Source organism: Cotesia glomerata, linkage group LG6 (assembly GCF_020080835.1).
Source record: "Cotesia glomerata isolate CgM1 linkage group LG6, MPM_Cglom_v2.3, whole genome shotgun sequence".
In the NCBI taxonomy this organism is placed as follows: Eukaryota; Metazoa; Arthropoda; class Insecta; order Hymenoptera; family Braconidae; genus Cotesia; species Cotesia glomerata.
In genome coordinates, this window is record NC_058163.1 from 643,855 (window position 1) to 670,698 (window position 26,844).

General features: G+C 28.8%; 2 protein-coding genes across 2 annotated transcripts; both read right to left on the minus strand.

Moving 5' to 3' along the window:
- Window positions 1–210: 210 nt before the first annotated feature.
- Window positions 211–8,940, minus strand: LOC123268219 (venom metalloproteinase 3-like). Its single transcript, XM_044733144.1, has 9 exons — window positions 8,799–8,940; window positions 7,168–7,254; window positions 6,994–7,083; window positions 6,815–6,920; window positions 4,213–4,442; window positions 1,947–2,107; window positions 1,721–1,882; window positions 492–614; window positions 211–288 (listed from the first exon to the last, which is right to left on the minus strand). The coding sequence occupies exons 1-9, from the start codon at window positions 8,835–8,837 to the stop codon at window positions 237–239; spliced, it is 1,050 nt and encodes a 349-aa protein (XP_044589079.1). The 5' UTR covers window positions 8,838–8,940; the 3' UTR covers window positions 211–236.
- Window positions 8,941–19,975: 11,035 nt separating this feature from the next.
- Window positions 19,976–26,097, minus strand: LOC123268216. The gene is made up of 3 exons (XM_044733141.1): window positions 25,980–26,097; window positions 25,862–25,917; window positions 19,976–24,057 (listed from the first exon to the last, which is right to left on the minus strand). The coding sequence occupies exons 1-3, from the start codon at window positions 25,996–25,998 to the stop codon at window positions 20,116–20,118; spliced, it is 4,017 nt and encodes a 1,338-aa protein (XP_044589076.1). The 5' UTR covers window positions 25,999–26,097; the 3' UTR covers window positions 19,976–20,115.
- Window positions 26,098–26,844: the final 747 nt, after the last annotated feature.

The following is a 26,844-nucleotide window of genomic DNA, read 5'->3' on the forward strand; positions in this document are numbered from 1 at the left end:
AAAATATTTATTAAAATTTAATAAATTAAATAATTGTCTTCAAATAAATTCAATTATTAAAAGTTAATAAATCCTTTTATTGGTGTATTTATACAGGATTCAAATATGGTGCTTTTAAATTATTTCAATTTAGATTTCTAAATCAGGAAGTAAAATTATTTCATTTTCAATTTATTAAGATTTACAAATGTTAAAAAATTATGTTAAATTATATGTACAATTTTCTCTATTAAATATTACATTTTTAAACTTTTCGGTTTGTTGTACAGGCATGTAGGCTCGTAATTACTGAAAATAATGATTTTAATTAATTATTTCCTCAGTATAATTTATTAAATATAAATAAACTAGAAATTTTAATAGCGCGCTACGCGCGCGCCTAAGTTTTAACCAATAATGAATCGTGGCCCGTTTTTTGCGAGTTTCGACCTTTGACTAACTTCAAGACTTTCATCTATTTTATAATATAGGATATTTATAAAATTACATACCTTAAATACCGTCGCAAATCTTCCTGAGAACAACTGGACCACTCGGTGTTGTATCTTTTGTTGATTGCAGCCATTATATTGTTATTTCCACATCCAACACTCTCATCATGACGCAAACCGAATCTTGAAATGAAGAAATTGTTAATTTATTTATTTGTAAAAAGAAATGGTTAAGTAAATAATGAATTTTGTTAAACAGCACTGTGCTTTCTTAAATATTGACGTTTTTAAAGATATAAGCTCATCCTGATATTACACTCATCAAGAGCTTTCATTTGAGTACCCACATGCATTTTCATATATTTTTCATTCATACATATATATATATATATATATATATAAATATTTAAAATATATGAAAAATTGATGTGGGTACTCATATGAAAGGTCTCGACGAATGTAACATCGGGATGAGCTTATATCTTTGAAAATGTCAATAGTTTACAAGATATAAGGTCATTTCTTAATTATTAACATTTTTTAAGATATAAACTCATTTCGATGTTACACTCATCGTGACCTTTCATTTAAGTACTCACATGGCATTTTTTATATATTTTATATATGTTGTATTTGTGGAATATATAAATATATAAAATATATGAAAAATTGATGTGGATACTCATATGAAAGGTCTCGACGAGTGTAACATCGGAATGAGCTTATATCTTAAAAAATGTAAATATTTTACAAGATACAAGGTCATTTCTTAATTATTAACATTTTTTAAGATATAAACTCGTTTCGATGTTACACTCATCGTGACCTTTCATTTAAGTACTCACATGGCATTTTTTATATATTTTATATATGTTGTATTTGTGGAATATATAAATATATAAAATATATGAAAAATTGATGTGGGTACTCAAATGAAAGGTCTCGATAAATGTAACATCGGGATGAGCTTATATCTTAAAAAATGTAAATATTTTACAAGATACAAGGTCATTTCTTAATTATTAACATTTTTTAAGATATAAACTCGTTTCGATGTTACACTCATCGTGACCTTTCATTTAAGTACTCACATGGCATTTTTTATATATTTTATATATGTTGTATTTGTGGAATATATAAATATATAAAATATATGAAAAATTGATGTGGGTACTCATATGAAAGGTCTCGACGAGTGTAACATCGGAATGAGCTTATATCTTTAAAAATGTCAATACTTCCCAAAATAGAAGGTCATTTCTTAATTATGTATCAAATAGATTACTTACAAGTGTCCCAATTCATGCGCTGCCGTCAAAGTGTCCTTAAAATTAGGAGTTTCGTAGATTAACCCTCCTCGAGATATTTTTTGAGACCAATCGTCTATATTGCAAGCTCCTCCAAGTGTAGCCAGTCCAATCGTTGATGAAAACAGCGTACTGTCTTTTGAACTGAAGCGGATATTTTTAAAAAAATTGTCATGTATTGATTGTAATTGTAGCTACAATTACTTACGGAGTTATTATTATGAAAACATCGTAGTCATCTGGCGAAAATGTGGATCGGTATCTGTATAACCAAGAATCCATGCTATATTTAGTGTCTTCGTAATCTATACCGCTGGACCAGAACAAGAATCTTGAAGATGTTCTTAAAAATTCAAATACATCTGGATCCTATTTTAAAAAATAAATTATTTAATTTTTCTTTCTAGAATACAAGAAAAAAATACTTCTAAAAATTTCCACTAATAATTTTTTTTAATTTTCACATGTGGAATTTTTAATTTTATTTTATTGTTAACTGTTGAATCATTAACAGTTGATTGATCATTAATTTAATGACAAGAAAATACCAATTTTTCTTTATCTTCAAATTCTTCTTTATAATATTCGTTAATTAGTATCTATTATTATTATTATTATTATTATTATCGGTCTTATTGAAATTTATGATTATTATTGAACCTGACATTGATTTTTCTAGGTCATACTTTCAATATATAATGGGTAGATAAGTAGAAGTAATTAATTGTGTTCATCAACAAGTGTCACAATGAAGACCGTAAAAATAAGTAAGTTATTAATTTTTTTTTTGAAAAAGAAATTGATAATTAATTTAAATTTTTCTTTGCAGAAAATTTCAGCATGAAGCTGTGGGTAGTACTAAGTATATTGGCGGCTGTTCAATCGGTAAGTTAATTCTACATTAAAAATACAAAAAAAAATGCTTCTAAAAATTTCCACTGATAATTTTTTTTAATTTTCACATGTGGAATTTTTAATTTAATTTTTTCATAATTTTATTGTTATAAAATTCTAAAAAAATTTCTAATAAGTGTCATTAAAAAAAAAGTATTTTTCTTCCTAGAATACAAAGTTAGAGCGAGTTATATTTACAGTAAAAATACGTATTCTTCCTGTAAGAAAACTTGTATAGTCTTGACAGAAATACCAACTTTAATACCCAAGATTACTCCATGCGCTTAATACCCCACCAAAAGTAATAGTCAAGCCATAATATTCTTAAATTTTACTTTCTGTTAGTAATTGTTATCTAAAAGAGCAGCTGTTTGTTTAAAAATTGTTAAACGTTAAACAAAATGTGTCTTTACACAGTTATCAAAATGTTGGTTAATATTTATAAATTACTATCCGGAATTGTTTTAAGTTGATTGATAAAAAAATAAAATAGCGGGTGATTGTTCGAAGATATGTGTCACTTATCAAGAGGTTAAGTTTGCTTTATTTTAAATTAGGTATTTTGGTGAGAGTAAAAGCAAGTTTTGCTAGAGAAGAAATAGGTAGAAAAGGGGGTCAATTGAACCACTTGACTTAAAAAATCGAAAAAATGCTCCAGCTCTTAGAATTAGATTCGATGTTAAACTCGGATATGATCAAAATTTGAAATCATTGCGATTAATAAATTTTGAAAAATTGAGATTTTCTTATTTTTAGGCATGTAAACTTTTTTTTCGGCTGGTGACAAATTGTTTAATAATATTCCAATTTTTGAATTAATTGATAAAGTTTGAATTGTAGTAGTTGTATATACTTATACTTTATAATCCTCAACTTTGTTTATAGTGATATAATAATTTTTTTATTTATTATTTATTATTAATTGTTATAAAATTATATGGGGTAAATTGAACCAGCAGTCCGGGGATGATTGAACCATACGGAGAAGCATGGGACATGCGCGCGCATCGTGACTCTACGTGAAAAATACTCAGGGAAATAACCTAACAATTTGATGAACTAAATTTATAATGAAAATTATTTTTAAATTGATTTTTAATTTATTTAATATAATATATGTGCATTAAAAATGTCCAATAGTAATATTAGCCAGTAACAATTAATATATTATTTATTAAAAGTTAGGGTTTGAGTTTTAAATATTATTGGTTGAATTGACCCCAAGCAGTGGTTGAATTGCCCCCGAGCGGGGGTCAATTGAACTATTCGACGCGTTTGGATATTAATAATTTTTAAAAATTCACATTGTTTATTGACTAATTTATTGATAATGATAGTAGACTTAACCATTCCAAAAAAAAAATTATCATTTAGTTTTAATTTCAATAAAAAATTGCTAAACTTTTTTTGGTTCAAATGACCCTATTGCTTTAAAGATTAAACTTTGGTATTTCCTACAAAGATACTACTTTGCTGGAGAATAAAATTAAGGAAAGAAAATACTTTTAGTTTTATATATAATGATCTATTATGATTAAAACTGTTGTAAAATTAAAGAAGAAATAAAATATTATACATACTGTTGCAACCAAAACACCAGCAATGCTCAGCTTGAATTGGGGATTGGTTAAGGGCGCATAAAGTTGATCCACGCCCTCCCAAAAAGTATACAATCGACTGATTAGTTCATTTAGAGTGTCAAAAGAAGCGTATATCTCGTAATCAACTATAACTAAAATTTCTGGGTAAATAACATCTGGCGTAGGAGTGTGTTGTCTGACTGGTCTTTCGGTGGGTTCATAACCTAACCCTGAAATTTACAATAATTTTGACTAATGAATTAAATTTTATTTTTATCCTAATATAAAATTGAGATGAAATGTATGTGGCATCAAACTATTCGTAACGTGATTGGTCGAATATATCATAAGCATGAAAATATATGCAAATGCTATAGTCAGGCGCGCGCTTGCGCGCGCAAATTCAAATTCTAGTCCCATAATAAAATTGAGATGAAATGTATGTGAAACCAATTTATTCGTAATGTGATTGGTTGAAAATATTTATTCTCATTCTGATTGGTTGAAAACGAATATAATATACATAAACGACACATAAATATATCATGAAAATAAATATGAGGCGCGGCTTGCGCGCGCAATTTAAATTATAGTTTATAATAAAATTAAGATGAAAAATATGTGTTGCAAACTATTGCATGCCTTAAGCGCGAAGCGCGCAGGTATGCTCTACTCTCGCCTAAAAATCGTGATTTCGATTAAAACGTGATTTTAATAATTAAAACGAAAAAAATTATGGATAAAAAGCATATTGAAATAAATAATAGTAACTACAGAACACGTTAAAAAAATTTTCTTATCGATTAAATAAGATTTCTCAGAAAAAACTCGTTTTTCTGATGAATTAAATGAATAATACCGTGGTATTCACGGGAGCTATGGGCTTGATAACACCACAACTTTGTCAAAAATCACTTTTACGATTTAATTTTTTTTTTGTTTCATTCCTGAGGAAGTTTGTCAAAACCGTTGTGAAAATTGCGTGTCAAAATAATTCCGTTTCGATACAGTTAATTTTTTTCGAGTGTCAGTTCGGTGACTTTTTCTGCGATTTCGGCAGCCATATATAATATTTTTCATAAACAGAATTGAAATAACTATAAACAAGCAGAAACTATACATACATGATGGTATAATTACTAACTGTTTTATCATCTGTTAAAATTTTTCTTTAGCTTGACCTACAGAGAGGACAATACTACTCGCGGGAAAATTCAAATAAAAAACGAATAATTTTTGTTATGATCTAAATAATTTATGTATGACATGAGCGCTTAAGGATTTTCCAAACTTTTTTGTAATATAATTAGACAAAAATATCATAAGCATGAAAATATATGCAAACTCTATATTCAGGTGCGCGCTTGCGCGCGCAAATTTGAATTCTCATCTGTTATTTATATTGCATGTAGCATAAATAATTTTTTTTACGTATTTAAGGAGATCCAAGTACCCTTCTAGTGTAAAGAATGTCTATAAAAAAATAACGTAGAAATACTTTTGTTATTTTAAAATTAATTTTTAAATCAATTAATAACATTTTTGAATAGGTTGGCAATAGCCTAATCGGCTCGGTACCTGCATTTCGAAAGAGTGGGACCAGGGTTCGATTCCGGCGCGCACCAATATTTTTCAATGATTATAAACTAAGAATATGTGCGTTTCATTGCCAACCTCTGTACCGGTCGGGTTTTCTGTGGTTTTCCCATATAGTTATGGAGGTAAAAATGTCATTATAGAAGTACCTCCATACTATTTAAGACCGTAATGCAAATGCAGGTACTGATTATAACGCGTAAGTCGGCCACAGTCGCAGCACATGTGTGTCGGGCATGAAAGAAAAAATCCCGACATGCAGGGGGGTGGGGACGAAAAAGTGGTTGAGAGTTATAATGACGGGGTTGAGAGACTATATTGCGGAGAAAAAAGTGGAGAGACAATAATTCCCCACCCTCCCTTGTAAAACACTCTACAGTGATACAAGTAAAACCATCCTCATCCTCAATAATAACATTTTTGAGGAAATTTCCGGAAAATTTACTCATTAAATAATTATTAACATTTAATTGACTAATAAAAAATATAGCACTCTGAATTACCGGTATACACTTGACAACACAAAAAAAGTTCCCAAACCTTAAAATTTATTTATGTTTACTGTCTAACTAAAATTACTAAGATGTTCTAGCATTTAAAAAACCGCGGTTACTTATGCGCATGAGTAACGGCGCAAGCGGTGTTGCCAAGTCAAATACAAGACTTTAAAGAACGCAAGTTCCGAGTGATTTTTCATAAAAAATATAAAATATCTCCGTAATACGTTCGAAAAGCTACTTTTTTTATTGTTTTAATCTTTAGCTTATTATTTTTTCAATCAAATTCAATGAAAATAAAATTTTTTTAAAATCGTTAATTGCATTAAATTCTTAACCAAATACTGGTTGGTGAAATCTCCATTCATAAAAAAAATTACAATTTTCAAACCTAATTATTTGATTAAATCCCGGAAACCTGTTTTTTAATTGTTTTTATTAATTATTAGGCTAAGTAGATTAAATTTACAAATTTTATTTTATTTTATAAACTATAAACTGATACTTACAGCTTTCTAAAGTTTCCCAAATTCCAAAACTATCTTCTTCTTCCGAAAGCTCACTATTAACTTGACTGAGAATTTTACCCACTCGGTTGTACTTCACATTACAGTACTGAAAAAAATAGAAGATTAATTAGTAGTTAAAAGTTTAAAATTTCTAAAAAGTCAAATAAAAAAATACTTACATTGCTTATTTCAGCGGGCTCTTCAATAGAATTGGACGGTAGAGTTTGATAGGAATTCAAAAATTTTGAAATTGTGCGTCTATCAAACAGCTGAAAATTTATAAATTAAATTTACAGATTTATTTATCATATTTAATTATTTTTAGTAGAAAAAAAAATTGTTAAAATATTTACGCCAAGTTTGGTGTCTTTTATTAGACCAGTGTTGGTAGTTTTCAGCAAATGGACTGGAGTGTTTGAATCTACGAGGAGACTTGTTACCTAAAAAAATAATTAAAGTAATTTGGTCGTCACAATCCGAGGTCAAATTAATAGATATTGCACGCCTCATAGCGCGAAGCGCGTGAGGTTGTGCTTTATACTCGACTCGTCAAGGTCAAGCAATTTTGTGATCTTTAAATGTCTCTATTACAACCATATTACACTTATACAATGATATAAGTAGATGTACACGGAGAAAACACTTAAATCAAACCATCTTTTACTTTCTAAAATCATTTCATGTAGCTATTTTGAAAAAAAAACGTTTTGAAAAAAAAACGTTTTGAAAAAAATTTTACGTGGACGTCCGGATGTCACCCCATTTTGGATGTACCAATGATTACTCCCGAACAAATTGATATTTCAAGACCGGACCTTTTTTATTAGTTTACGAATGCGATGAACTGGGTCCGTATTTCATATCAGTAGCCTAGTTTACGTATTTTTTTTTTAAATTCAATTTTTATTAAAATTTATTACGATATAACCGTACAAAGACAAACGAATTTTTCTTATTTGTCACATGAAAACTATGGCGCCACTTGATAAAGCTAGATTTTTTTAGACTGCGTGCGCATATAACAAGAAAAAAGGGCGCTGATATTTAAAAAAAAAAATACTCTGTAAGAAATTACTTAATTATAATTTTCTTTTTTTTTATCAGTTACACAATTTATTTTTTCTTAAAAAATGAATGAGCGTTATGAGGCGTGCACTTTTGGATTTTCCAAACTTTTTTTTTTCTTTTTTGCAAGTGATCACTCGAAAAATAGCATAAAATATAAAATTATTTCTAATCAAAATTTAATTGAATAAATTCAATTGATAATTATGGTTAAATAATTATAATAATATAACTATTAAAATATCAACTGACAAGTACTGGGCTGTCACAAAACAATGACAACTGTTATAGGTTATGTAAAGTCGGTACTTAAAACAGTTGCTCACGGTGTTAATTTATTGTTTAAATTTGCAAATATCACTTCAATATATTAAATCTGCTATAATTAACGTGAACTTTTAACGTATGTTTAATAACAATTTATTTTAATGCAAAAAAACTTTATGATTATATTTCAATTTCAAATTTGCCGCGCACCGAGAAGTCGCCATTTTTCCCCTGATAAAGATGGAGGAGTAATGTTTCCGACAAACAACAAAGATAAAAACCAAGTTTTGATATTATAAAATTAATTAAATTAAAACGATGTGTTAAATCGTTATCAAATTTTGATAGAATATGTATGAAACATTGTTCTATCTATTGGAAAGTTTTTTTTATGGGGTCAAGTTGGCCGATTTTTTATAAATCCTTCATTTTCGGAGTTATTGAAAAAGGACACTCATAAGAGATCGTGTAATTTTGCAAAACTTTAATCAATTATATCTCTTAAACGGTGTGGTAAAAAAATCATAATCTTTCGAATGAATATAAAAAAATATGGGGACAAGTTGAAGTAATTTGGCACCCAAACTACCTTAAATTAGTCATCGAGTTATTAGTTATAGAGTTTATAAAACATAATAAAAATGAAACTTACCTCGGCGATAAAAAGACCGCTTAATATCAATAGCTTCATTTTTACGGACTCAGATAAAGAATTCAAAGTTTACTGGCTCAAAATTTATGAGCGCTTATTTATATCCTACGTAATTTTGAGGTCAAGATAAGAATGTCACCTAAATTGTTAATTAATATCGAAAGTAGAACGAAAATAAAAAAAATTACAAAATAGCCTTAGATAGAGTATAATAAAAGTGATAATCTCAGTTATTTGTTAATGTAGATATAATGAAACTATATTATCTAAACACGTCAATTAAAATTTGAAAAATAATTTTGTTACAAAATTTATCACTTTGTTTACGTAGATATTATTTCCAAAACTAATGTAAGAGTAAAATTCCATTAAATAGATAGAGATTGTAAATTAAACGAGCCTAGAGATCTTTAAAAATAAATTTGTGTGATTGTTTATTTAATTTAGATATTTAAACTGAATTTTATTAACTTTTATATCCTAAATCGCATTATCAAAATTGTTATATTAAATTTGAGTTATAAAATCAAATTCCGCTTTTTTATACTATTTTTTACTGACTTATTTTATTTTTTATTTAATTTATTTTCAAATTTTTAGCTTAACTCAAATATTATTTTATAAATAGTTCATAAAGAAAAGGAAAACTAAGTTACTATATCTTCACTTACAAATTAGATATTTGGCCAATAGGCTTTGGCATAAAAAAAGCTAATCTAATCTAAAAGTGCTAATTTTTGAAGATTTTTAAGGGTTCAAATTTCTGTCATTCCTAAACTATTTAATTATAAAAAATATAGGGTAGAAGTACCGTTTGTGGCCAGTGTACCTTTTTAGCCACTTTATTTTTAAATTATTAATAATAATAATAATTATTATTATTAATTATTAATAATAAATATTAATTATTAATAATAATTAGGGCCAGGAAGTTGGCGTTTTTTCTTTATTCAAATTTTAGGTTAAACATATGAATACTCATTTAAACAACTGCGAAAGTCCTGGCCTAATAATAATTATTAATAATTAATATTAATAATTAATAATTAATATTAATAATTATAATTAATAATTAATAATTATTAATAATTAATATTTATTATTAATAATTAATAACTAATATTAATAATTAATAATTATTATTAATAATTAATAACTATTATTAATAATTAATAATTGATAATTATTATTAATAATTATTAATTTTTACTCGGGTAAAAGGGAAGGGATAGTAAAGTAAGTATTGAGAGTATAAGAATGGACTGAGAAAGGTGGATGGTGGAAGGGGCCCGGTAGCTTAACTGGTAGAGCTCCTGACATGTTATCAGGGAGATCCAGGTTCGATTCCTGGCTTGGCAACCAACCCCATTTATTTTTTCGAAAGTCTGTCTTTACTCTCATTCAAAATAATTTCTTTCATTTCTTTCAATTAATTAACATCTTTAGTACTCGAATGGATATTACAAGCTTACAGCTTTACTAGTATTCAAGTTTGATGGATTTCCATCGAACTTATATACAGAGAGGATATCTCTCAACCAATAAGGGAAGATGGAAGTATCCATCTCTTGACTTGAACAACATCTACTAGTTATTTGACCTAGACGGCATGAAAAAACACCCATTATTAATTATTAATAATAATTATTAATAATAATTATTAATTATAATTATTAATAATAATTATTAATAATAATTATTAATAATAATTATTAATTATAATTATTAATAATAATTATTAATTATAATTATTAATAATAATTAATAAAAATTATTAATAAAAATTATTAATAATATAAATTATTAATATACAATTGTATAAATATTTCTATAAGCGCAAGATTTTATGAATTCAATTCGTATAAATACTAATTCATAAATTCTATAAAAATTCTACTTGGATAGTTAAATTTTTTACAAATTTACTAAAATATAAAGTGGCTGAAAATGGTCCTAAAGTGGCCAAAACCGGTACTTTTACTCTATAAGTATGCAAATTAAAACTTATTTAATAAGCTTTCAGATGCAATTTACAGAAATTAAATGTGATGTCGCGTTCAATAGTTACTGCACAGAAATACGGTAAAAATGAAGATTTTTGTGATTTAATAATATATTACACAAGGGCCAAAAGTTGAATTTTCGGCATAATGACGCGCAGGAACGAGATTTCAACTTTTGGGCCGTGTAGTGTATACGATTTTTCTTCATAGCCGGTCGAAAGTACGTTATTAATTTTATTTTTTTTTTAACTTTAAATGTTGATAAGTATGTTTTGATGCCTGCCCCGATATTTGCGGCACTAGCGAAGCGAGTGCTGCTGGTCGTGGGAGCAGGCATCAAATACATTCGAAGAGTCAAGTCTGGTCATATTTTTTAATACACTGAGAAAAAAAATACTTTTATTAAGAAAATTTTCTTGATATAAGAATTCATGTTCTTGAAAATTTTCAAGTATATATATTTTAGCTCAAGAACTAGTTAAATTGATCAAAATAATTTTCACTTAATTTAAATAAAGCTATTATCTTGTTTACCTATTATTCAAAAATAAATATTGATGCTCTTCTCTACAGAAATTAATAATTAATAATAATAGAATATTTGATCGTCATCGAATTTCTTGTACCAAGAAATTGTTAATTGAGTTAAAGTATTTTTTTTTCTTAGAGTAATAAATTAATTTCATTTTATCAAAGATGTATTCATTTTCATGAGTTTAACAAATTATATTAGTTATTATAAAATTTATAAAACAAAACATATTATAAGCTAAAAACTCTTATTGCGTTTTTTTAATCGTTTTCATTTTCAATTGAATGATCACAATTATTAATAATACTAGCATAAAAAACACAGTTTTCAAACTTGATATTAGAGCAATTAAAAATCTTATCTCCACTAAATATACAGTTTTGATAATTCATAATTTGATTATTCAAATTTAAGTTTGTAGATAAGCATTCTGACGATGGTTTATTGGAAGGAGTATTGAATTGACTTTAATAGTACTTTGATATTAAATTGACAGACGACAAAACAACATTAATAATTATTATTAAGGTTGAAGGTAGCAACAGAAATGACAGCGGTTAACAATTTGTTATAGCAATAGAATAAATAATCCCTAGTTGCGAGTGTAATTAGGCATGAGAAATTTTTTCCTCCCGCTATTATAGAGAGCGCGCGTGTACTTCTCACAGGGAGTAAATGTTAAACTTTCATTCCTGCCATTAGGGAGGAAAGTACGTACTTTTGACCGAGGTATGAAGAGTAGTATATTTCTTACCTAAGGCAGGAAAATAAGAAATGTCTCAGATTACATGTAATTGTTGACCGACAAACATGTGATCTGAGGCTTTCTTATTTCCTGCCCGTGGTGAGAATACTATTTTCTGCCCTCCAGGCGGAAAGTGGCAACTTTCGGCCCGCTGCGCTAAACGAAATTGCCGCTTTCCGCCTCTGTCGGACAGAAAAATAGTATACACTCCACGGGAAGTAAGAAAGCCTCAGATCACATGTTTGTCAACCTCGGCTTCGCCTCGGCCGACAATTACATGTGATCTGAGACATTTCTTACTTTACTTCCCTAGGTGTGTAATATACTATTTTCTCCTCGACGGAGGCGGAAAGCGGCATGTTTTCGTATAGCGCAGCGGGAGGAAAATTGACGCTTTCCGCCCGGAGGGGAGAATTAGTATATTACACACCTGTGGCAAGAAAATGAGAAATGTCTCCAGAACACATATATGTTGCCCGAGGCGAAGCCGAGGTCGACATATATGTGATCTGGGTTATTTATTATTTTCCTGCCATAGGTTTGTATACTATTTTTCTGTCCGACAAAGGCGGAAAGCGGCAATTTCGTTTAGCGCAGCGGGCCGAAAGTTGCCACTTTCCGCCTGGAGGGCAGAAATAGTATATTACACACCTGTGGCAAGAAAATGAGAAATGTCTCAGAACACATATATGTTGCCCGAGGCGAAGCCGAGGTCGACATATATGTGATCTGAGATATTTATTATTTTCCTGCCATAGGTTTGTATACTATTTTTCTGCCCTCCAGGCGGAAAGTGGCAACTTTCGGCCCGCTGCGCTAAACGAAATTGCCGCTTTCCGCCTCTGTCGGACAGAAAAATAGTATACAAACCTATGGCAGGAAAATAATAAATATCTCAGACCACATATATGTCGACCTCGGCTTCGCCTCGGGCAACATATATGTGTTCTGAGACATTTCTCATTTTCTTGCCACAGGTGTGTAATATACTATTTCTGTCCGACAGAGGCGGAAAGCGGCAATTTCGTTTAGCGCAGCGGGCCGAAAGTTGCCACTTTCCGCCTGGAGGGCAGAAAGTTTTCTCCTGCCTAAGCCGAAAGTTCAAATACCTTCCGCTTGCAGCCGGAATAAAACAGCAGTTTCTATCCTCGGAATAAATGAACGCGCACGCGCAATAGTGCCTACATCGGCTCTCACGCATTGTACGTTCTTCTCTTTAACACATACTTTTTCCGTCAGCACTTCATGTTGCGTCATTAGTGCAATATACTATAATTATAATAAAAATAATGTAATTTAGTGATAATGTGATTTATGATAATGTTTAGTGATAATTTAGTGATAATGTTATAGTTTGAAAATTTCAAAAATTATCATATTGTACCAAAAAAAGGTTGATTTACATAAAATATGTTAAATCACCAAGTCACTAGAATTATTCTTATATTAAAATTATCATCTAATATTATTATTAAGATTATCCATAATTATTATGAAATGAATACTTATAATTACTATTAATATTTATCAATATGAATATTTGAAGTTATAACACAAAATTAATTTTTTTAATATCTTTACTTAAATAATAATTTTAAATTATTAGTTATGATAATTTTAAATTAAGTCACTAAAATTATTCTTATATTAAAATTATCATCTAATATTATCATTAAGACCCAGTAAACACGTTTACGTCAATGTGACGTCAAAATGACATTGGGCTATGTCAGGATTTACGTAAGATACAAGTCACGAATGAGTCATATGTGACTCATTATTTCACACTTCTTGACGTAAGATTCTGACGTAAAAATATGACGTAGTCATGACGTCAGTATTATGTCTCAATGACATTTATGACGTCAATATGACATACCTGTGATGTCTATATCATGATAATGATGTCATTATGACGTAAAAGTGATGTAAGTGATGTAAGAATTGTACCTCAGAAAAAATATTTAAAAAAAAATTTCTCAAAAATAAAAAGATGGCAATTTTGAAATTAATTATAGTGTTGTGGACTTATTACAGTTTGAAATACTAGTTATATGTTGATACTTGATGAAAAATCCTGAAATATGCTGGGCTCGAACTTGGGTCCTCACGTATCGGAGTCTGGAACGCTGCTCACTTATCCAAGTAACGGTTCATGTCACGAAGTAAATAACTTATGTGATAAGCCTTACATAACGAAAAATGCTTATTTCATAATTTTTTCTGAGATTAAATGGATTTTAAGAGCTGGAATTGTATAAAATTCAAGTCTAATAATTTATACAATTTCATAAAATTTCATTAAACTCATGAAATTTTATAAAGTTCTATAAAACTTTGTAAAAACTCTTATAAAAGGCTCTCTAGTGAAACTTGTGGTAATTAATAGACAATTTATAAATTTTCATAAGAATTGATTGAATCTTACACTTTCAAAAATTTTCGTCTAAAAGCGGACACAGAGAACTTTCACAAAGTGAAATTTTTTCAGAGTAAACGATGTATCCGTGTCATTTGAATATTTTTAATACTTATTGATTTCTCAAGACTCGAATTTTTTATTTAATTTTTCCGAAAATTTAGTATTTTTCATTTGGATTTTTCTTCTTCAAAATTTCAATTTACAAAATTTAGATTTTTTTTAATTTCAACTCTTTTAAGTATACCATTTTTTTAATCTATATTTCTTTTAATTTCAATTTTTTCGAAATTTGAATTTCTTTAATTTAACATACTAACAACATTATGAAACTTGATGTACACAGTAAAAATTTTGCGTCATTGTGTCAAAATTTTGTGTTAAAATTTTTATGTTAAATATTTAACATTTTTTATGTTGATTTAACACAATAAATGTTAAATTTACACTTAAAAAGTTAAATATTTAACACAAAAATTTTTAACACTAAAGTTTTTGACGCAATGACGCAAAATTTTTACTGTGTAAAATACTATTAGTCTCGTCAATAACAATCATGGAACTGTTTGAATTATTTCAAATACAATGTTTTATAAGTAGCAGCACTAATGTCAGAAAATTATTTTTCAAGTAATAGTGCAATATTTAAATGACTGACATTTAATTTCTTGACGCGAAATCATAAGAAATTATATGTTTACTCGCTTGACGGTTTAAAAAGTTCATGCCACATAAATTGAACTCGGTATTTTGTTATCAGTTTCACACCAAATCATTTATACTGAATGAAGTCGAAAATATTTTTACAATGGATAAAAGTACCTAAATTCATGGAAAAAATATAAGTGAGAAACATATGCAACGAAAAGTATTTCTTGCACCAAGAAAATTTTGACGGAGGCCGAAGTTATATTGGAGCAAGAAGTGTTTTAGTGTCAAGAAATTTTGACTTCATTCACGAAATTTTTAGTCATCTCTAATATATTCTTGGTCCAAAGAAATTTACCTTTGAGTCAAGATTTTTTTTCTGCAGTGTATGGAAACATACAAGCAAAGATACAAAAAGTTTATATCCCACATGTATTTAATTTGTATGTTTTTTTCTTAAAAACGTAAATGAAAAATATTTTGTATGTTATTTGCTAATATGTTAGATATATTCATTAATATTATAAATTATAAATTTTTGTTATTAAGAGCGGACTTAAATTTGCAAGGTACCAGCTTAAATCAGCTGTTTACCTCTTCCTGATTCTTACTAAATTTTAAACCAATTTTCACTAATATTTAGCGATTAATTGTAAATTAGACATCTTGTTAAAAAAGTTTTATATTTGATAAATTTTGATCAATCGATAATATTAAAAAAATACATTCCCCAAATTTTATCAATATTATGGAAAATAATCGTTTGTCACTGATTTAGAAAATGACTTTCAAATTACGTCAGTATTATGTACAATTGTGACAAATTATTGATGTTAAATAATGACTCACAGATGGTATCGGTATTACGTAAGACCGTGACTTGTCACTGATGTAAACACATGATATTAATCTTACGTCAAGATTACGTACAACCGTGACTTGTCACTGATGTAAACGCATGATATTAATCTTACGTCAAGATTACGTACAGCCGTGACTTGTCACTGATGTAAACGCATGATGTTAAACTTACGTCGTTATGACATACAATGATGGCATTAATATTACGTAATATTGTAGTTTATATATTATGTCAGTTGTACGGAATATCTAAGTCATTTCCGTTACATCATAGAGAAGTAATAAACTTACATCAGTATGATGTCAAAAATATATCATATATTTTTACATCATAATTGGATCACAAGACAGGTCAATTTTAAGTCATATTTACGTAAAATATTGTGACATTCCTATGACTTATAAATGACGTCATATTGAAGTCATGTGTTCACTGGGCGATTATCCATAATTATTATTAAATGAATGCTTATAATTACTATTAATATTTATCAAAATGATTATTTAAAGTTATAATAAAAATTATTTTGTTATTTTCATAACACTAATTATTTTTTTTAATATCTTTACTTAAATAATAATTTTAAATTGTATTTTTTCTTGACTGGGGGGGCTCCGCCCCCCCCCCCAACCCCCCGCCGGGGCTTCGCCCCTGGACCCCTTCCATGATTACCTACGATGCTATTGCATTAAAAGATTCGCGAACTTTCGGCTTGGCAGGAGAAAAAATAGTATGTGTGACACGGGACGAAAGTACTACATCCTCACCCGCGTGTTTGCCACCCTCGCCTTCGGCTCAGGTGGCAATCACACACGCGGGACAGGATGTAGTACTTTCGTCCCTTGTGGCACAATAGTATATTACACACCTAGGGAAGTAAAGTAAGAAATGTCTCAGATCACATGTAATGTTGGCCGAGGCGAAGCACTCAGGCCTAACCTTAAAATTGCTTTTGTGGGTTCTTATGTCGTTGTGTGTTGAAATTTATAATCTAAAAAATTATATCGAGTGAAAAATAATAAAAATTTTAAAAAATGAATGCGTTATCATCATCAAAAGGAAATTTTAAGGAGTTTCGATACGGAAGCTAATCTAATTATAAGAACAGATACGTTACCTAAAAAGTCTGCAGATAAATATTTACACAGAAAGAAAGGTTCACTTGAACCAAGAAAATATTTTTCTTCCTAATTATTTTCTTGACACAAGAAATTTCACTTATTCCAACAAAATTAATTCCCTTGCTTCAAGAAATACGTGTCTTGATCCAAGACAATTTATTTAAATCAAGAAAGTTATAATAATTATAATTATAGTTATAATATCAAATAACAATTTTTACTTACTCCCAATTGTTTTTCAAGAAGCATTTCAGATCCTATGAATTTACCAAAGAAAACTGGAGTATTGTTCCCAGCAAGAATCCCATCGGATTTACGAAGGTTTAGCACTGTATCGAAACCATATCGTTTCAATGAAAAAGATATTGGTGAGTCCACTGATCTTTTTTGACGACTCAGTGATTCTATTTCAAAAATTTCGCATTTTCCTTCTACAATTTTAAATTGAAAATTTCCATTAAAATACTTCCTCAATTGTCAGAATATCATTGATAATTACCTTCACAGCCATGTTTACGGTATATCTCCTGACGGTCCTCAAACTAAATTCAATAAATTAGTATTTAATAATTATAATTAATTGAATTGGCTTACCGGAATAGAATTGGCTGAAGAAATATAACAGAGAAGTATTATTAGAACTTTTTAAAAAAAAAAAAATATTTTTAGCCGTGGAATTGAAAATTAATTGAAAAAATTTACTCATAATAAATAAAAATTTTTTTTAAGTCCTCGTGCTCTTAGTTCTTAATTGCTATTGATAAAATTATTTTTTAAGCTTCTATATTGCTTTAGTTTATCTTTTTAGAAAATTACCTGGCAGTAATGATTCTACGGCAAATAATTATCGAAAACATACCCTGAATTTGATGATGTGGGAATTTTAGATCGTTAATTTATAATTAACTAATAATGAAAAATTATAATCTAACTGATAATATTTCAAAGCTTTGTTTCTTCAAAAACTCATAAGAATTCTGATAACGTTAAGTTAACAAGTTAAATGTGTAGGAAACAATTAAGTTAGAGTAAAAAAAAAAGATAACAATTACTGCAGACATAAATTACAAAATTATTTAATATCATTTTTATTGCAAATCAAATAAATTTTCTTCTTTTTTTCAATCTTAATTTGAAGCAGTATTTATGTGCGTTTTTTTCTTAATATAATTAATAATAATCATTTTACTAGGATCAATTTTTCGTGGATCAAAAGTCGCGCTAGATTTGTTAAGTATCGACAAATGCAAATTTTGATACCCCGAATTTAGACTATATTAAAATTTTGCATAATTTTATTTCTTCACAACTTCAATTAAGAATAAATCTAATCCTTAAAATTCTAAAATAAAAATTTCCCAATTTTCACGATTAAAAATTAACCAAGACAGGACGGAAAATGTTAATGGATGTTACAGAAAGGAAAATTGAAGAAATGGTAACAATTACGGCAAACATAAATTACAAAAAAGTCATTTATTATAATTTTGATTACACAGAAAAAAATAAACTTGAATCAAGTAAATAATTTTGAAGAACTTGATCTTCTTGATTTGAGTAGACAAATTGTTAAACTAAAAAATTTATCTTGGCTTAAGTAAATCTCACTTGATTAAAGAATTTATCTTCTTGATTAAAGGCAATGAACTTCTTCAAAATTATTTTCTCGGTTCAAGAATCTTTCTCTTGATTAAAACTAATTTTTTTTTCAGTGTACAATTAAAATTAATATTCTTCATTTTATTCAATCTTTATAAAAAGCAGTATTTATTTGCGTTTTTTCTTAATATAATTAATAATAATCATTTTACTAGGATCAATTTTTCGTGGATCAAAAGTCGCGCTAGATTTGTTAAGTATCGACAAATGCAAATTTTGATACCCCGAATTTAGACTATATTAAAATTTTGCATAATTTTATTTCTTCACAACTTCAATTAAGAATAAATCTAATCCTTAAAATTCTAAAATAAAAATTTCCCAATTTTCACGATTAAAAATTAACCAAGACAGGACGGAAAATGTTAATGGATGTTACAGAAAGGAAAATTGAAGAAATGGTAACAATTACGGCAAACATAAATTACAAAAAAGTCATTTATTATAATTTTGATTACACAGAAAAAAATAAACTTGAATCAAGTAAATAATTTTGAAGAACTTGATCTTCTTGATTTGAGTAGACAAATTGTTAAACTAAAAAATTTATCTTGGCTTAAGTAAATCTCACTTGATTAAAGAATTTTCCGTGTTGATTAAAGGCAATGAACTTCTTCAAAATTATTTTCTCGGTTCAAGAATCTTTCTCTTGATTAAAACTAATTTTTTTCAGTGTACAATCAAAATTAATATTCTTCATTTTATTCCATCTTTATAACAAGCAGTATTTATTTGCGTCTTTTTCTTAATATAATTAATAATAATCATTTTACTAGGATCAATTTTTCGTGGATCAAAAGTCGCGCTAGATTTGTTAAGTATCGACAAATGCAAATTTTGATACCCCGAATTTAGACTATATTAAAATTTTGCATAATTTTATTTCTTCACAACTTCAATTAAGAATAAATCTAATCCTTAAAATTCTAAAATAAAAATTTCCCAATTTTCACGATTAAAAATTAACCAAGACAGGACGGAAAATGTTAATGGATGTTACAGAAAGGAAAATTGAAGAAATGGTAACAATTACGGCAAACATAAATTACAAAAAAGTCATTTATTATAATTTTGATTACACAGAAAAAAATAAACTTGAATCAAGTAAATAATTTTGAAGAACTTGATCTTCTTGATTTGAGTAGACAAATTGTTAAACTAAAAAATTTATCTTGGCTTAAGTAAATCTCACTTGATTAAAGAATTTATCTTCTTGATTAAAGGCAATGAACTTCTTCAAAATTATTTTCTCGGTTCAAGAATCTTTCTCTTGATTAAAACTAATTTTTTTTTCAGTGTACAATTAAAATTAATATTCTTCATTTTATTCAATCTTTATAAAAAGCAGTATTTATTTGCGTCTTTTTCTTAATATAATTAATAATAATCATTTTATTCGGATCAATTTTTCGTGGATCAAACGTCGCGCTAGATTCGTTAGGAATCGACAAATGCAAGTCTTCATACCCTTGATTTTCATTTCCATCATCTTTAACACGATCTATTTGATTGACATGAATCTGATGATTCGCATGTTTCACCACGACCAATTTATCCGGATTGTACATATTTGAAAAGAGAGTCAACGTCATTTTATCAGAAACTGATTGATTCAAATCTTGCACTACCGTCTCTTCATCTTCATCCTCATCATCACTATCATCATCTTCACTGGGTTCAATAACTTCAACAACACTCAGCATATCAACATCTTCCTTCGGAATCTGATCTGACCCTTGCCAAATATATATCCTTCCATTTTCATGTCTGATATGAATCAAAAGATCTGGATTAACCCTCGCTAAGTGAACCAACACCCTAACTGACTCTGATTTAACAACCTGCAAATTTTTGTATTCCCCCGTCGCACTTACCGAATCTTCCGGCATATTTACTTGAGACAAATGCAATTTGTTATTCTCAACAGTTACCGACAACAATTTTCCCAGGTTAAATCTCTTGGAGAACTCTTTAACAGTGTAACTGCTTTCATAGGTAGCATCAAAATCATTTTCCGACTTATTTTCTCTCGGATTTGGATCAATTACATTCAAAATTGGAGAATCTTCATTGATTTCCGGTTTTGCTCCTTGCCAAATGTAAATTTTACCGTTTTCATGCCGGAAATTAATGTTAGATTCTAAATTAGCAAGACCTGCATGTAAATACATCACATCAGTATCCGACCGAATGATTTGTAAGCTTTTCTTGTATTCAATTCGTTCATCCCATGTTTCTTTAGGACACCTTACTTGCGTTACCTCCAAACTATTGTTTATATATGAAACCATCACCAATTTATGAGGATCAAATTCCCCTGAAGCCAACGACAAAGTGCGACCGCTTTGGATCGTTTGGTTGAAAGTTACTTTTGGTTTCTTGAAATGTAAAGAGACATTTTCTGCTTTTGGAAGCTCGAATTCACTCGTATCTTGCACAAAAGGATATGTTATATTAACAATTACAGGTTTAGCTGGCTTATGTTCAGTTTTAGGCTTTGCTAATTCAGGTACACTAACAACATCAGTCTCAATATTAACCAAAGGTTGGCTGTCTCCTTGCCAAATATATATCTTACCATTGTCATAGCGAAGATGAACTTCTGATGGATCTATAAACGCTGTGTGAAGAAAGATTGTTTCTGTGCTAGGCTTGATGATTTGTAATTTTGTAGATTTTGAAGAATTCAACGTTTCTTTGGGAGTATTGAGTTGATTTATTATCCAAGTGTCATTTTTGAACGACACTGATACCAATTTTCTGGGATTAAATTGTGCTAAAGATATATTCATTATAGAATTTATTTCAACGACTTTAGTAATGAAAATATCTGATGAATTTACTGTTTTGTTGGTTTCAGATGTATTACTTTCATTAAATTTATAATTTACATATTTTATAATTGAATCTACGTCCAAAATTCTAGAATTATCTTCAGTTTCTATTGAAGTTAAATTGATACCTTCAACAGGCTTTGCAATAATTTTAGATGAATTATCTTCAGTTTTAGTTAAGGTTAAATTGATACTTTCTTTAATAGGTTTTTTGGCAATAATTGCAGGTGAATTATCTTCAGTTTTAATTAAAGTTACATTAATATCTTCTTTAATAGGCTTATTGGCAATAATTACAGATAAATTTTCTTTGATTTTAGGTACAACATTCACTGGCTTCTCATCGTATTCAACATCAGAAATATCAACCGGAAGATCTTCAGATCCTTGCCAAATATAAATCATACAGTTTTGATGCCGGATATAAACTTTGGCGTGAATATCAAGCAAATTTGGATGGAACATCAAAGGCGCTGTATCAGATTTAACAATTGGTAAGTTTTCTTCAACTATAAAATCTAATTCTTCTGGCGCATTATCTTGTGTTATTTGTAATTTGTTATTTTTGAACACCGCATAGATAAGTTTGTTGACATTAAACGTTTCTGGTGAAATAATCAGAGTTTTTCCACTTATAACATATAAATCCTTCGGTTCCTTCGGAGCTTCCAGCTCTTTAGTTTCAGGACGAGGTGGTTTAATAACTTTAACAATATCAGGTCGGTTAACATTCCTAATTGGCAGTTTATCAAAGCCTTGCCAAAGGAATATCTCGCCATTTTCATGTCGAAGATTAATTTCCTGATCTTGCAGAATTCTAGCTGGGTACAGCATTAATTTATTAACATCAGAGGATATTATCTTTAAATTCCTGTACTTGCTTCTTGTATTCCTCCTAGGTTCTTCTGGAGCACCAATTTGAGTGACCTTCAACTGGCCGTCTTGGAAAAATATGTATACTAGTTTAGTCAAATCAAATTCGGTAGGAAATAACTCAACAGTTTCTCCGGAATCAAAAGAAGTATCAAAAGGTGTTTCTTCCGGTGCAAGATCTTCAGTTTCTGGTTCAATTACTTCGATAATTTCCGGTCTGTTGGTATTAAATCTCGGAGGTTGACTTCCTCCAGTCCAGAAGAATATTTTATTGCTTTTATAGAGGATCCTTATCTTAACATCCGGAGAAAATCTAGCTGGATAGAACAGCAATGAATTCTCATCTGAAGTTATCGTTTGCAAACTTTTAACACCCGGCAACAAAGTTGGATTCGTTTCTTCTGGAGTGTTCACTTGAGTAACTTTCAATTGACCATTTTTAACAAATATCCTCACCGATTTATCCAAATTAAACTCATCAGAATATACCGTGAAAACTTCTCCAGAATCAACAGTAGTATCATAATCAGGATCCACTTTTGGTCGTATAACTTCTATTATTTCAGGATTGTTTACATTAAAACTCGGCGCTCGATAACGTCCGATCCATACAAATATTCTTTTACCTAAATGCTGTACCTTAATTTGCTTTTCTGGAGAGAATCTTGCAGGATGGAACACTAGTTTGTTTTCATCCGAGGTCATTGTTTGCAAATTGTTCTGATTGGGTGCCAAATCGGGATTTGTTTCTTCTGGAGCTCCTTTTTGAGTTACCCGCATTTTTCCGTTATCAAAGAATATCAGTGCGGTTTTTCTGGGATTGAAGTCATCGGAGAACATCGAGTAAACTTCTCCGCCATCAAAAGTCGCGTCGTAATCTTGGAAAGAATCCGGCAAGTATTTAGTCTCTCCAGCGTTATCTTCCCGAAGATAAGAACGCGGTTTTCTTCCTTGGAAAACGGAAATTGAATGAGGACTGTGTTGCACAGCAACATCTTGGTCCCAATTGATCTTCGTGGGATAAAGGTACACAATCGCACGATCGGATCCAATGTACTGCAAAAAGGAACGTGTTGGTTTTTCATTGAAGTACTTGTTATCGGGAACATCACGCTGAGAAACGAACAATCTATCGCCGTCGTAGTAAATCTTGATCAATTTTTCTGGGATGAAGGATATGGCGTTTAAATAGAGGATAGAGTCGTCAGCTGTGGAAATTAACGGAGGTTCTGGTTGGACTTTTGGAACTTCGCCTTGGAAGACGAAAATGTGTTCTTTGCTGTGGTGGATATAGATATCTTTGTCATTTATATCCGACGGATTCAAAAAAACGGGTTCAGTGTCAGGAACTACAATCTGCAAATCTGGTTTTTCATCACTTGGATCCAATCTTGGATTTTCTCGAGGCATTTCTCGCTGGGTTACGTATAAGTGGTGGTTTTTATAGAAAACTTTTACCTGGAGAACAGGTACAATTTCTGGTAAAGTCAAAATGATTGGGATATCATCATCGTAAACTTCTCTTTCGTATTGCCCTTCGGCTCCGTCCCAATCGTTATCGTACTGTAATTATTTTTAGTTATAATATAGATCATTATATTTGAAACTGAAAGTATTTTTCTTCCTTAATTTTATTCGCAAAGTGGTATTCTTGTACACAGGGGAGGAGCGGGTCATTTGAACCAAAAAAAGTTTAGGATTGAGCGATAAAATGTATTGTTTGTAAATTGATATTTAATTAGTAGCTGAAAAATACCACGAGAAATTTTTCCGTCAAACCCGAAACAAAATTAATCTATTTTTTATTTAAAAATTGCTTATTTTTTCTAAAATAATTTTTTTTCTCCGTGAATTACTCAAGTATTTACAGTTATTAAAAATTTATTTTGTACATTAATTATTTAATATAAAAATAATGTAACTTTACTGAATATTATTGTCAACTGAAGAGGAGAGGGTCAATTGAACTAAAAAAAGTTTAGCAATTTTTTATTCGAATTAAAACTAAATGATAATTTTTTTTTTTTGGAATGGTTAAGTCTACTATCATTATCAATAAATTAGTCAATAAACAATGTGAATTTTTAAAAATTATTAATATCCAAACGCGCCTACTGGTTCAATTGACCCCCGCTCGGGGGCAATTCAACCAATAATATTTAAAACTCAAACCCTAACTTTTAATAAATAATATATTAATTGTTACTTGCTAATATTACTATTGCACATTTTTAATGCACAGATATTATATTAAATAAATTAAAAATCAATTTAAAAATAATTTTCATTATAAATTTAGTTCATCAAATTGTTAGGTTATTTTCCTCAGTATTTTTCACGTAGAGTCAAGATGCAAGCGCATGTCCCATGCTTCTCCGTATGGTTCAATCGTCCCCGGACTGCTGGTTCAATTGACCCCATATAATTTTATAACAATTAATAGTAAATAATAAATAAATAAACTATTATATCACTTTAAACAAAGTTGAGGATTATAAAGTATAAGTATATACAACTACTACAATTCAAACTTTATCAATTAATTCAAAAATTGAAATATCATTAAACAATTTGTCACCAGCCGAAAAAAAAGTTTACATGCCTAAAAATAAGAAAATCTCAATTTTTCAAATTTTATTAATCGCAATGATTTCAAATTTTGATCATATCCGAGTTTAACATAGAATCTAATTCTAAGAGCTGGAGCATTTTTTCGATTTTTTAAGTCGAGTGGTTCAATCGACCCCCTTCTCTACCTATTTCTTCTCTAGCAAAACTTGCTTTTACTCTCACCAAAATACCTAATTTAAAATAAAGCAAACTTAACCTCTTGACAAGTGACACATATCTTCGAACAATCACCCGCTATTTTATTTTTTTATCAATCAACTTAAAATAATTCCGGATAGTAATTTATAAATATTAACGAACATTTTGATAACTGTGTAAAGACACATTTTGTTTAACGTTTAACAATTTTTAAACAAACAGCTGCTCTTTTAGATAACAATTACCAACAGAAAGTAAAATTGAAGAATATTATGGCTTGACTATTACTTTTGGTGGGGTATTAAGCGCATGGAGTAATCTTGGGTATTAAAGTTGGTATTTCTGTCAAGACTATACAAGTTTTCTTACAGGAAGAATACGTATTTTTACTGTAAATATAACTCGCTCTAACTTTGTATTCTAGGAAGAAAAATACTTTTTTTTTAATGACACTTATTAGAAATTTTTTTAGAATTTTATAACAATAAAATTATGAAAAAATTAAATTAAAAATTCCACATGTGAAAATTAAAAAAAATTATCAGTGGAAATTTTTAGAAGCATTTTTTTTTGTATTTTTAATGTAGAATTAACTTACCGAATGAACAACCGCCAAGATACTCAGTACCACCCACAGCTTCATGCTGAAATTTTCTGCAAAGAAAAATTTAAATTAATTATCAATTTCTTTTTCAAAAAATAAATTAATAACTTACTTATTTTGATGGTCTTCATTGTGACACTTGTTGATGAACACAATTAATTACTTCTACTCATCTACTCATTATATATTGAAAGTATGACCTAGAAAAATCATTGTCAGGTTCAATAATAATCATAAATTTCAATAAGACCGATAATAATGATAATAATAATAGATACTAATTAACAAATATTATAAAGAAGAATTTGAAGATAAAGAAAAATTGGTATTTTTTTGTCATTAAATTAATGATAGGTCAATGATAAAGTTTATCAAAGGAATAATTTATATTTCTCCAAAGAATTTTTTAATTAGATATTCATTTTAATTTTTTTTCTAATTTATTAATATTCAAAAATTTTTTATTGAATTTATTGTAAATTGTTTGATTAAATTAGACATTTTATATCATCTCAATAATTACATATAAATTAATATAGACATTGAATTTTTATCGCTCAGGTTTAAAAGTGATGGTTTAATAGCCTTGTCATTAACGAAATTGATTAATACTATCAATCAAACGAAGCTCTTAACAAAATAGCCTTCTGACATTTTTAAGATAACGTCATTAGAAATTAATTTAGGCGCTATTAAGATTTTAAAGATTTCTTCAAAACAATCTAAAATTAGAATTTTCCAATTTTTATTCTAAAAAATAAGCAAGGAAAATATTTATGGATGTTACAAAAAGGTAAAGTAAAAAAAAAAGTAACAATTACGGTAGATATAAATTACAAAATTGGTTATTATCATTTTTATTACAATTCAAATAAATTTTCTTCATTTTTTCAATCATAATTTGAAGCAGTATTTATATGCGTTTTCTTCTTAATATAATTAATAATAATCATTTTACTAGGATCAACTTTTCGCGG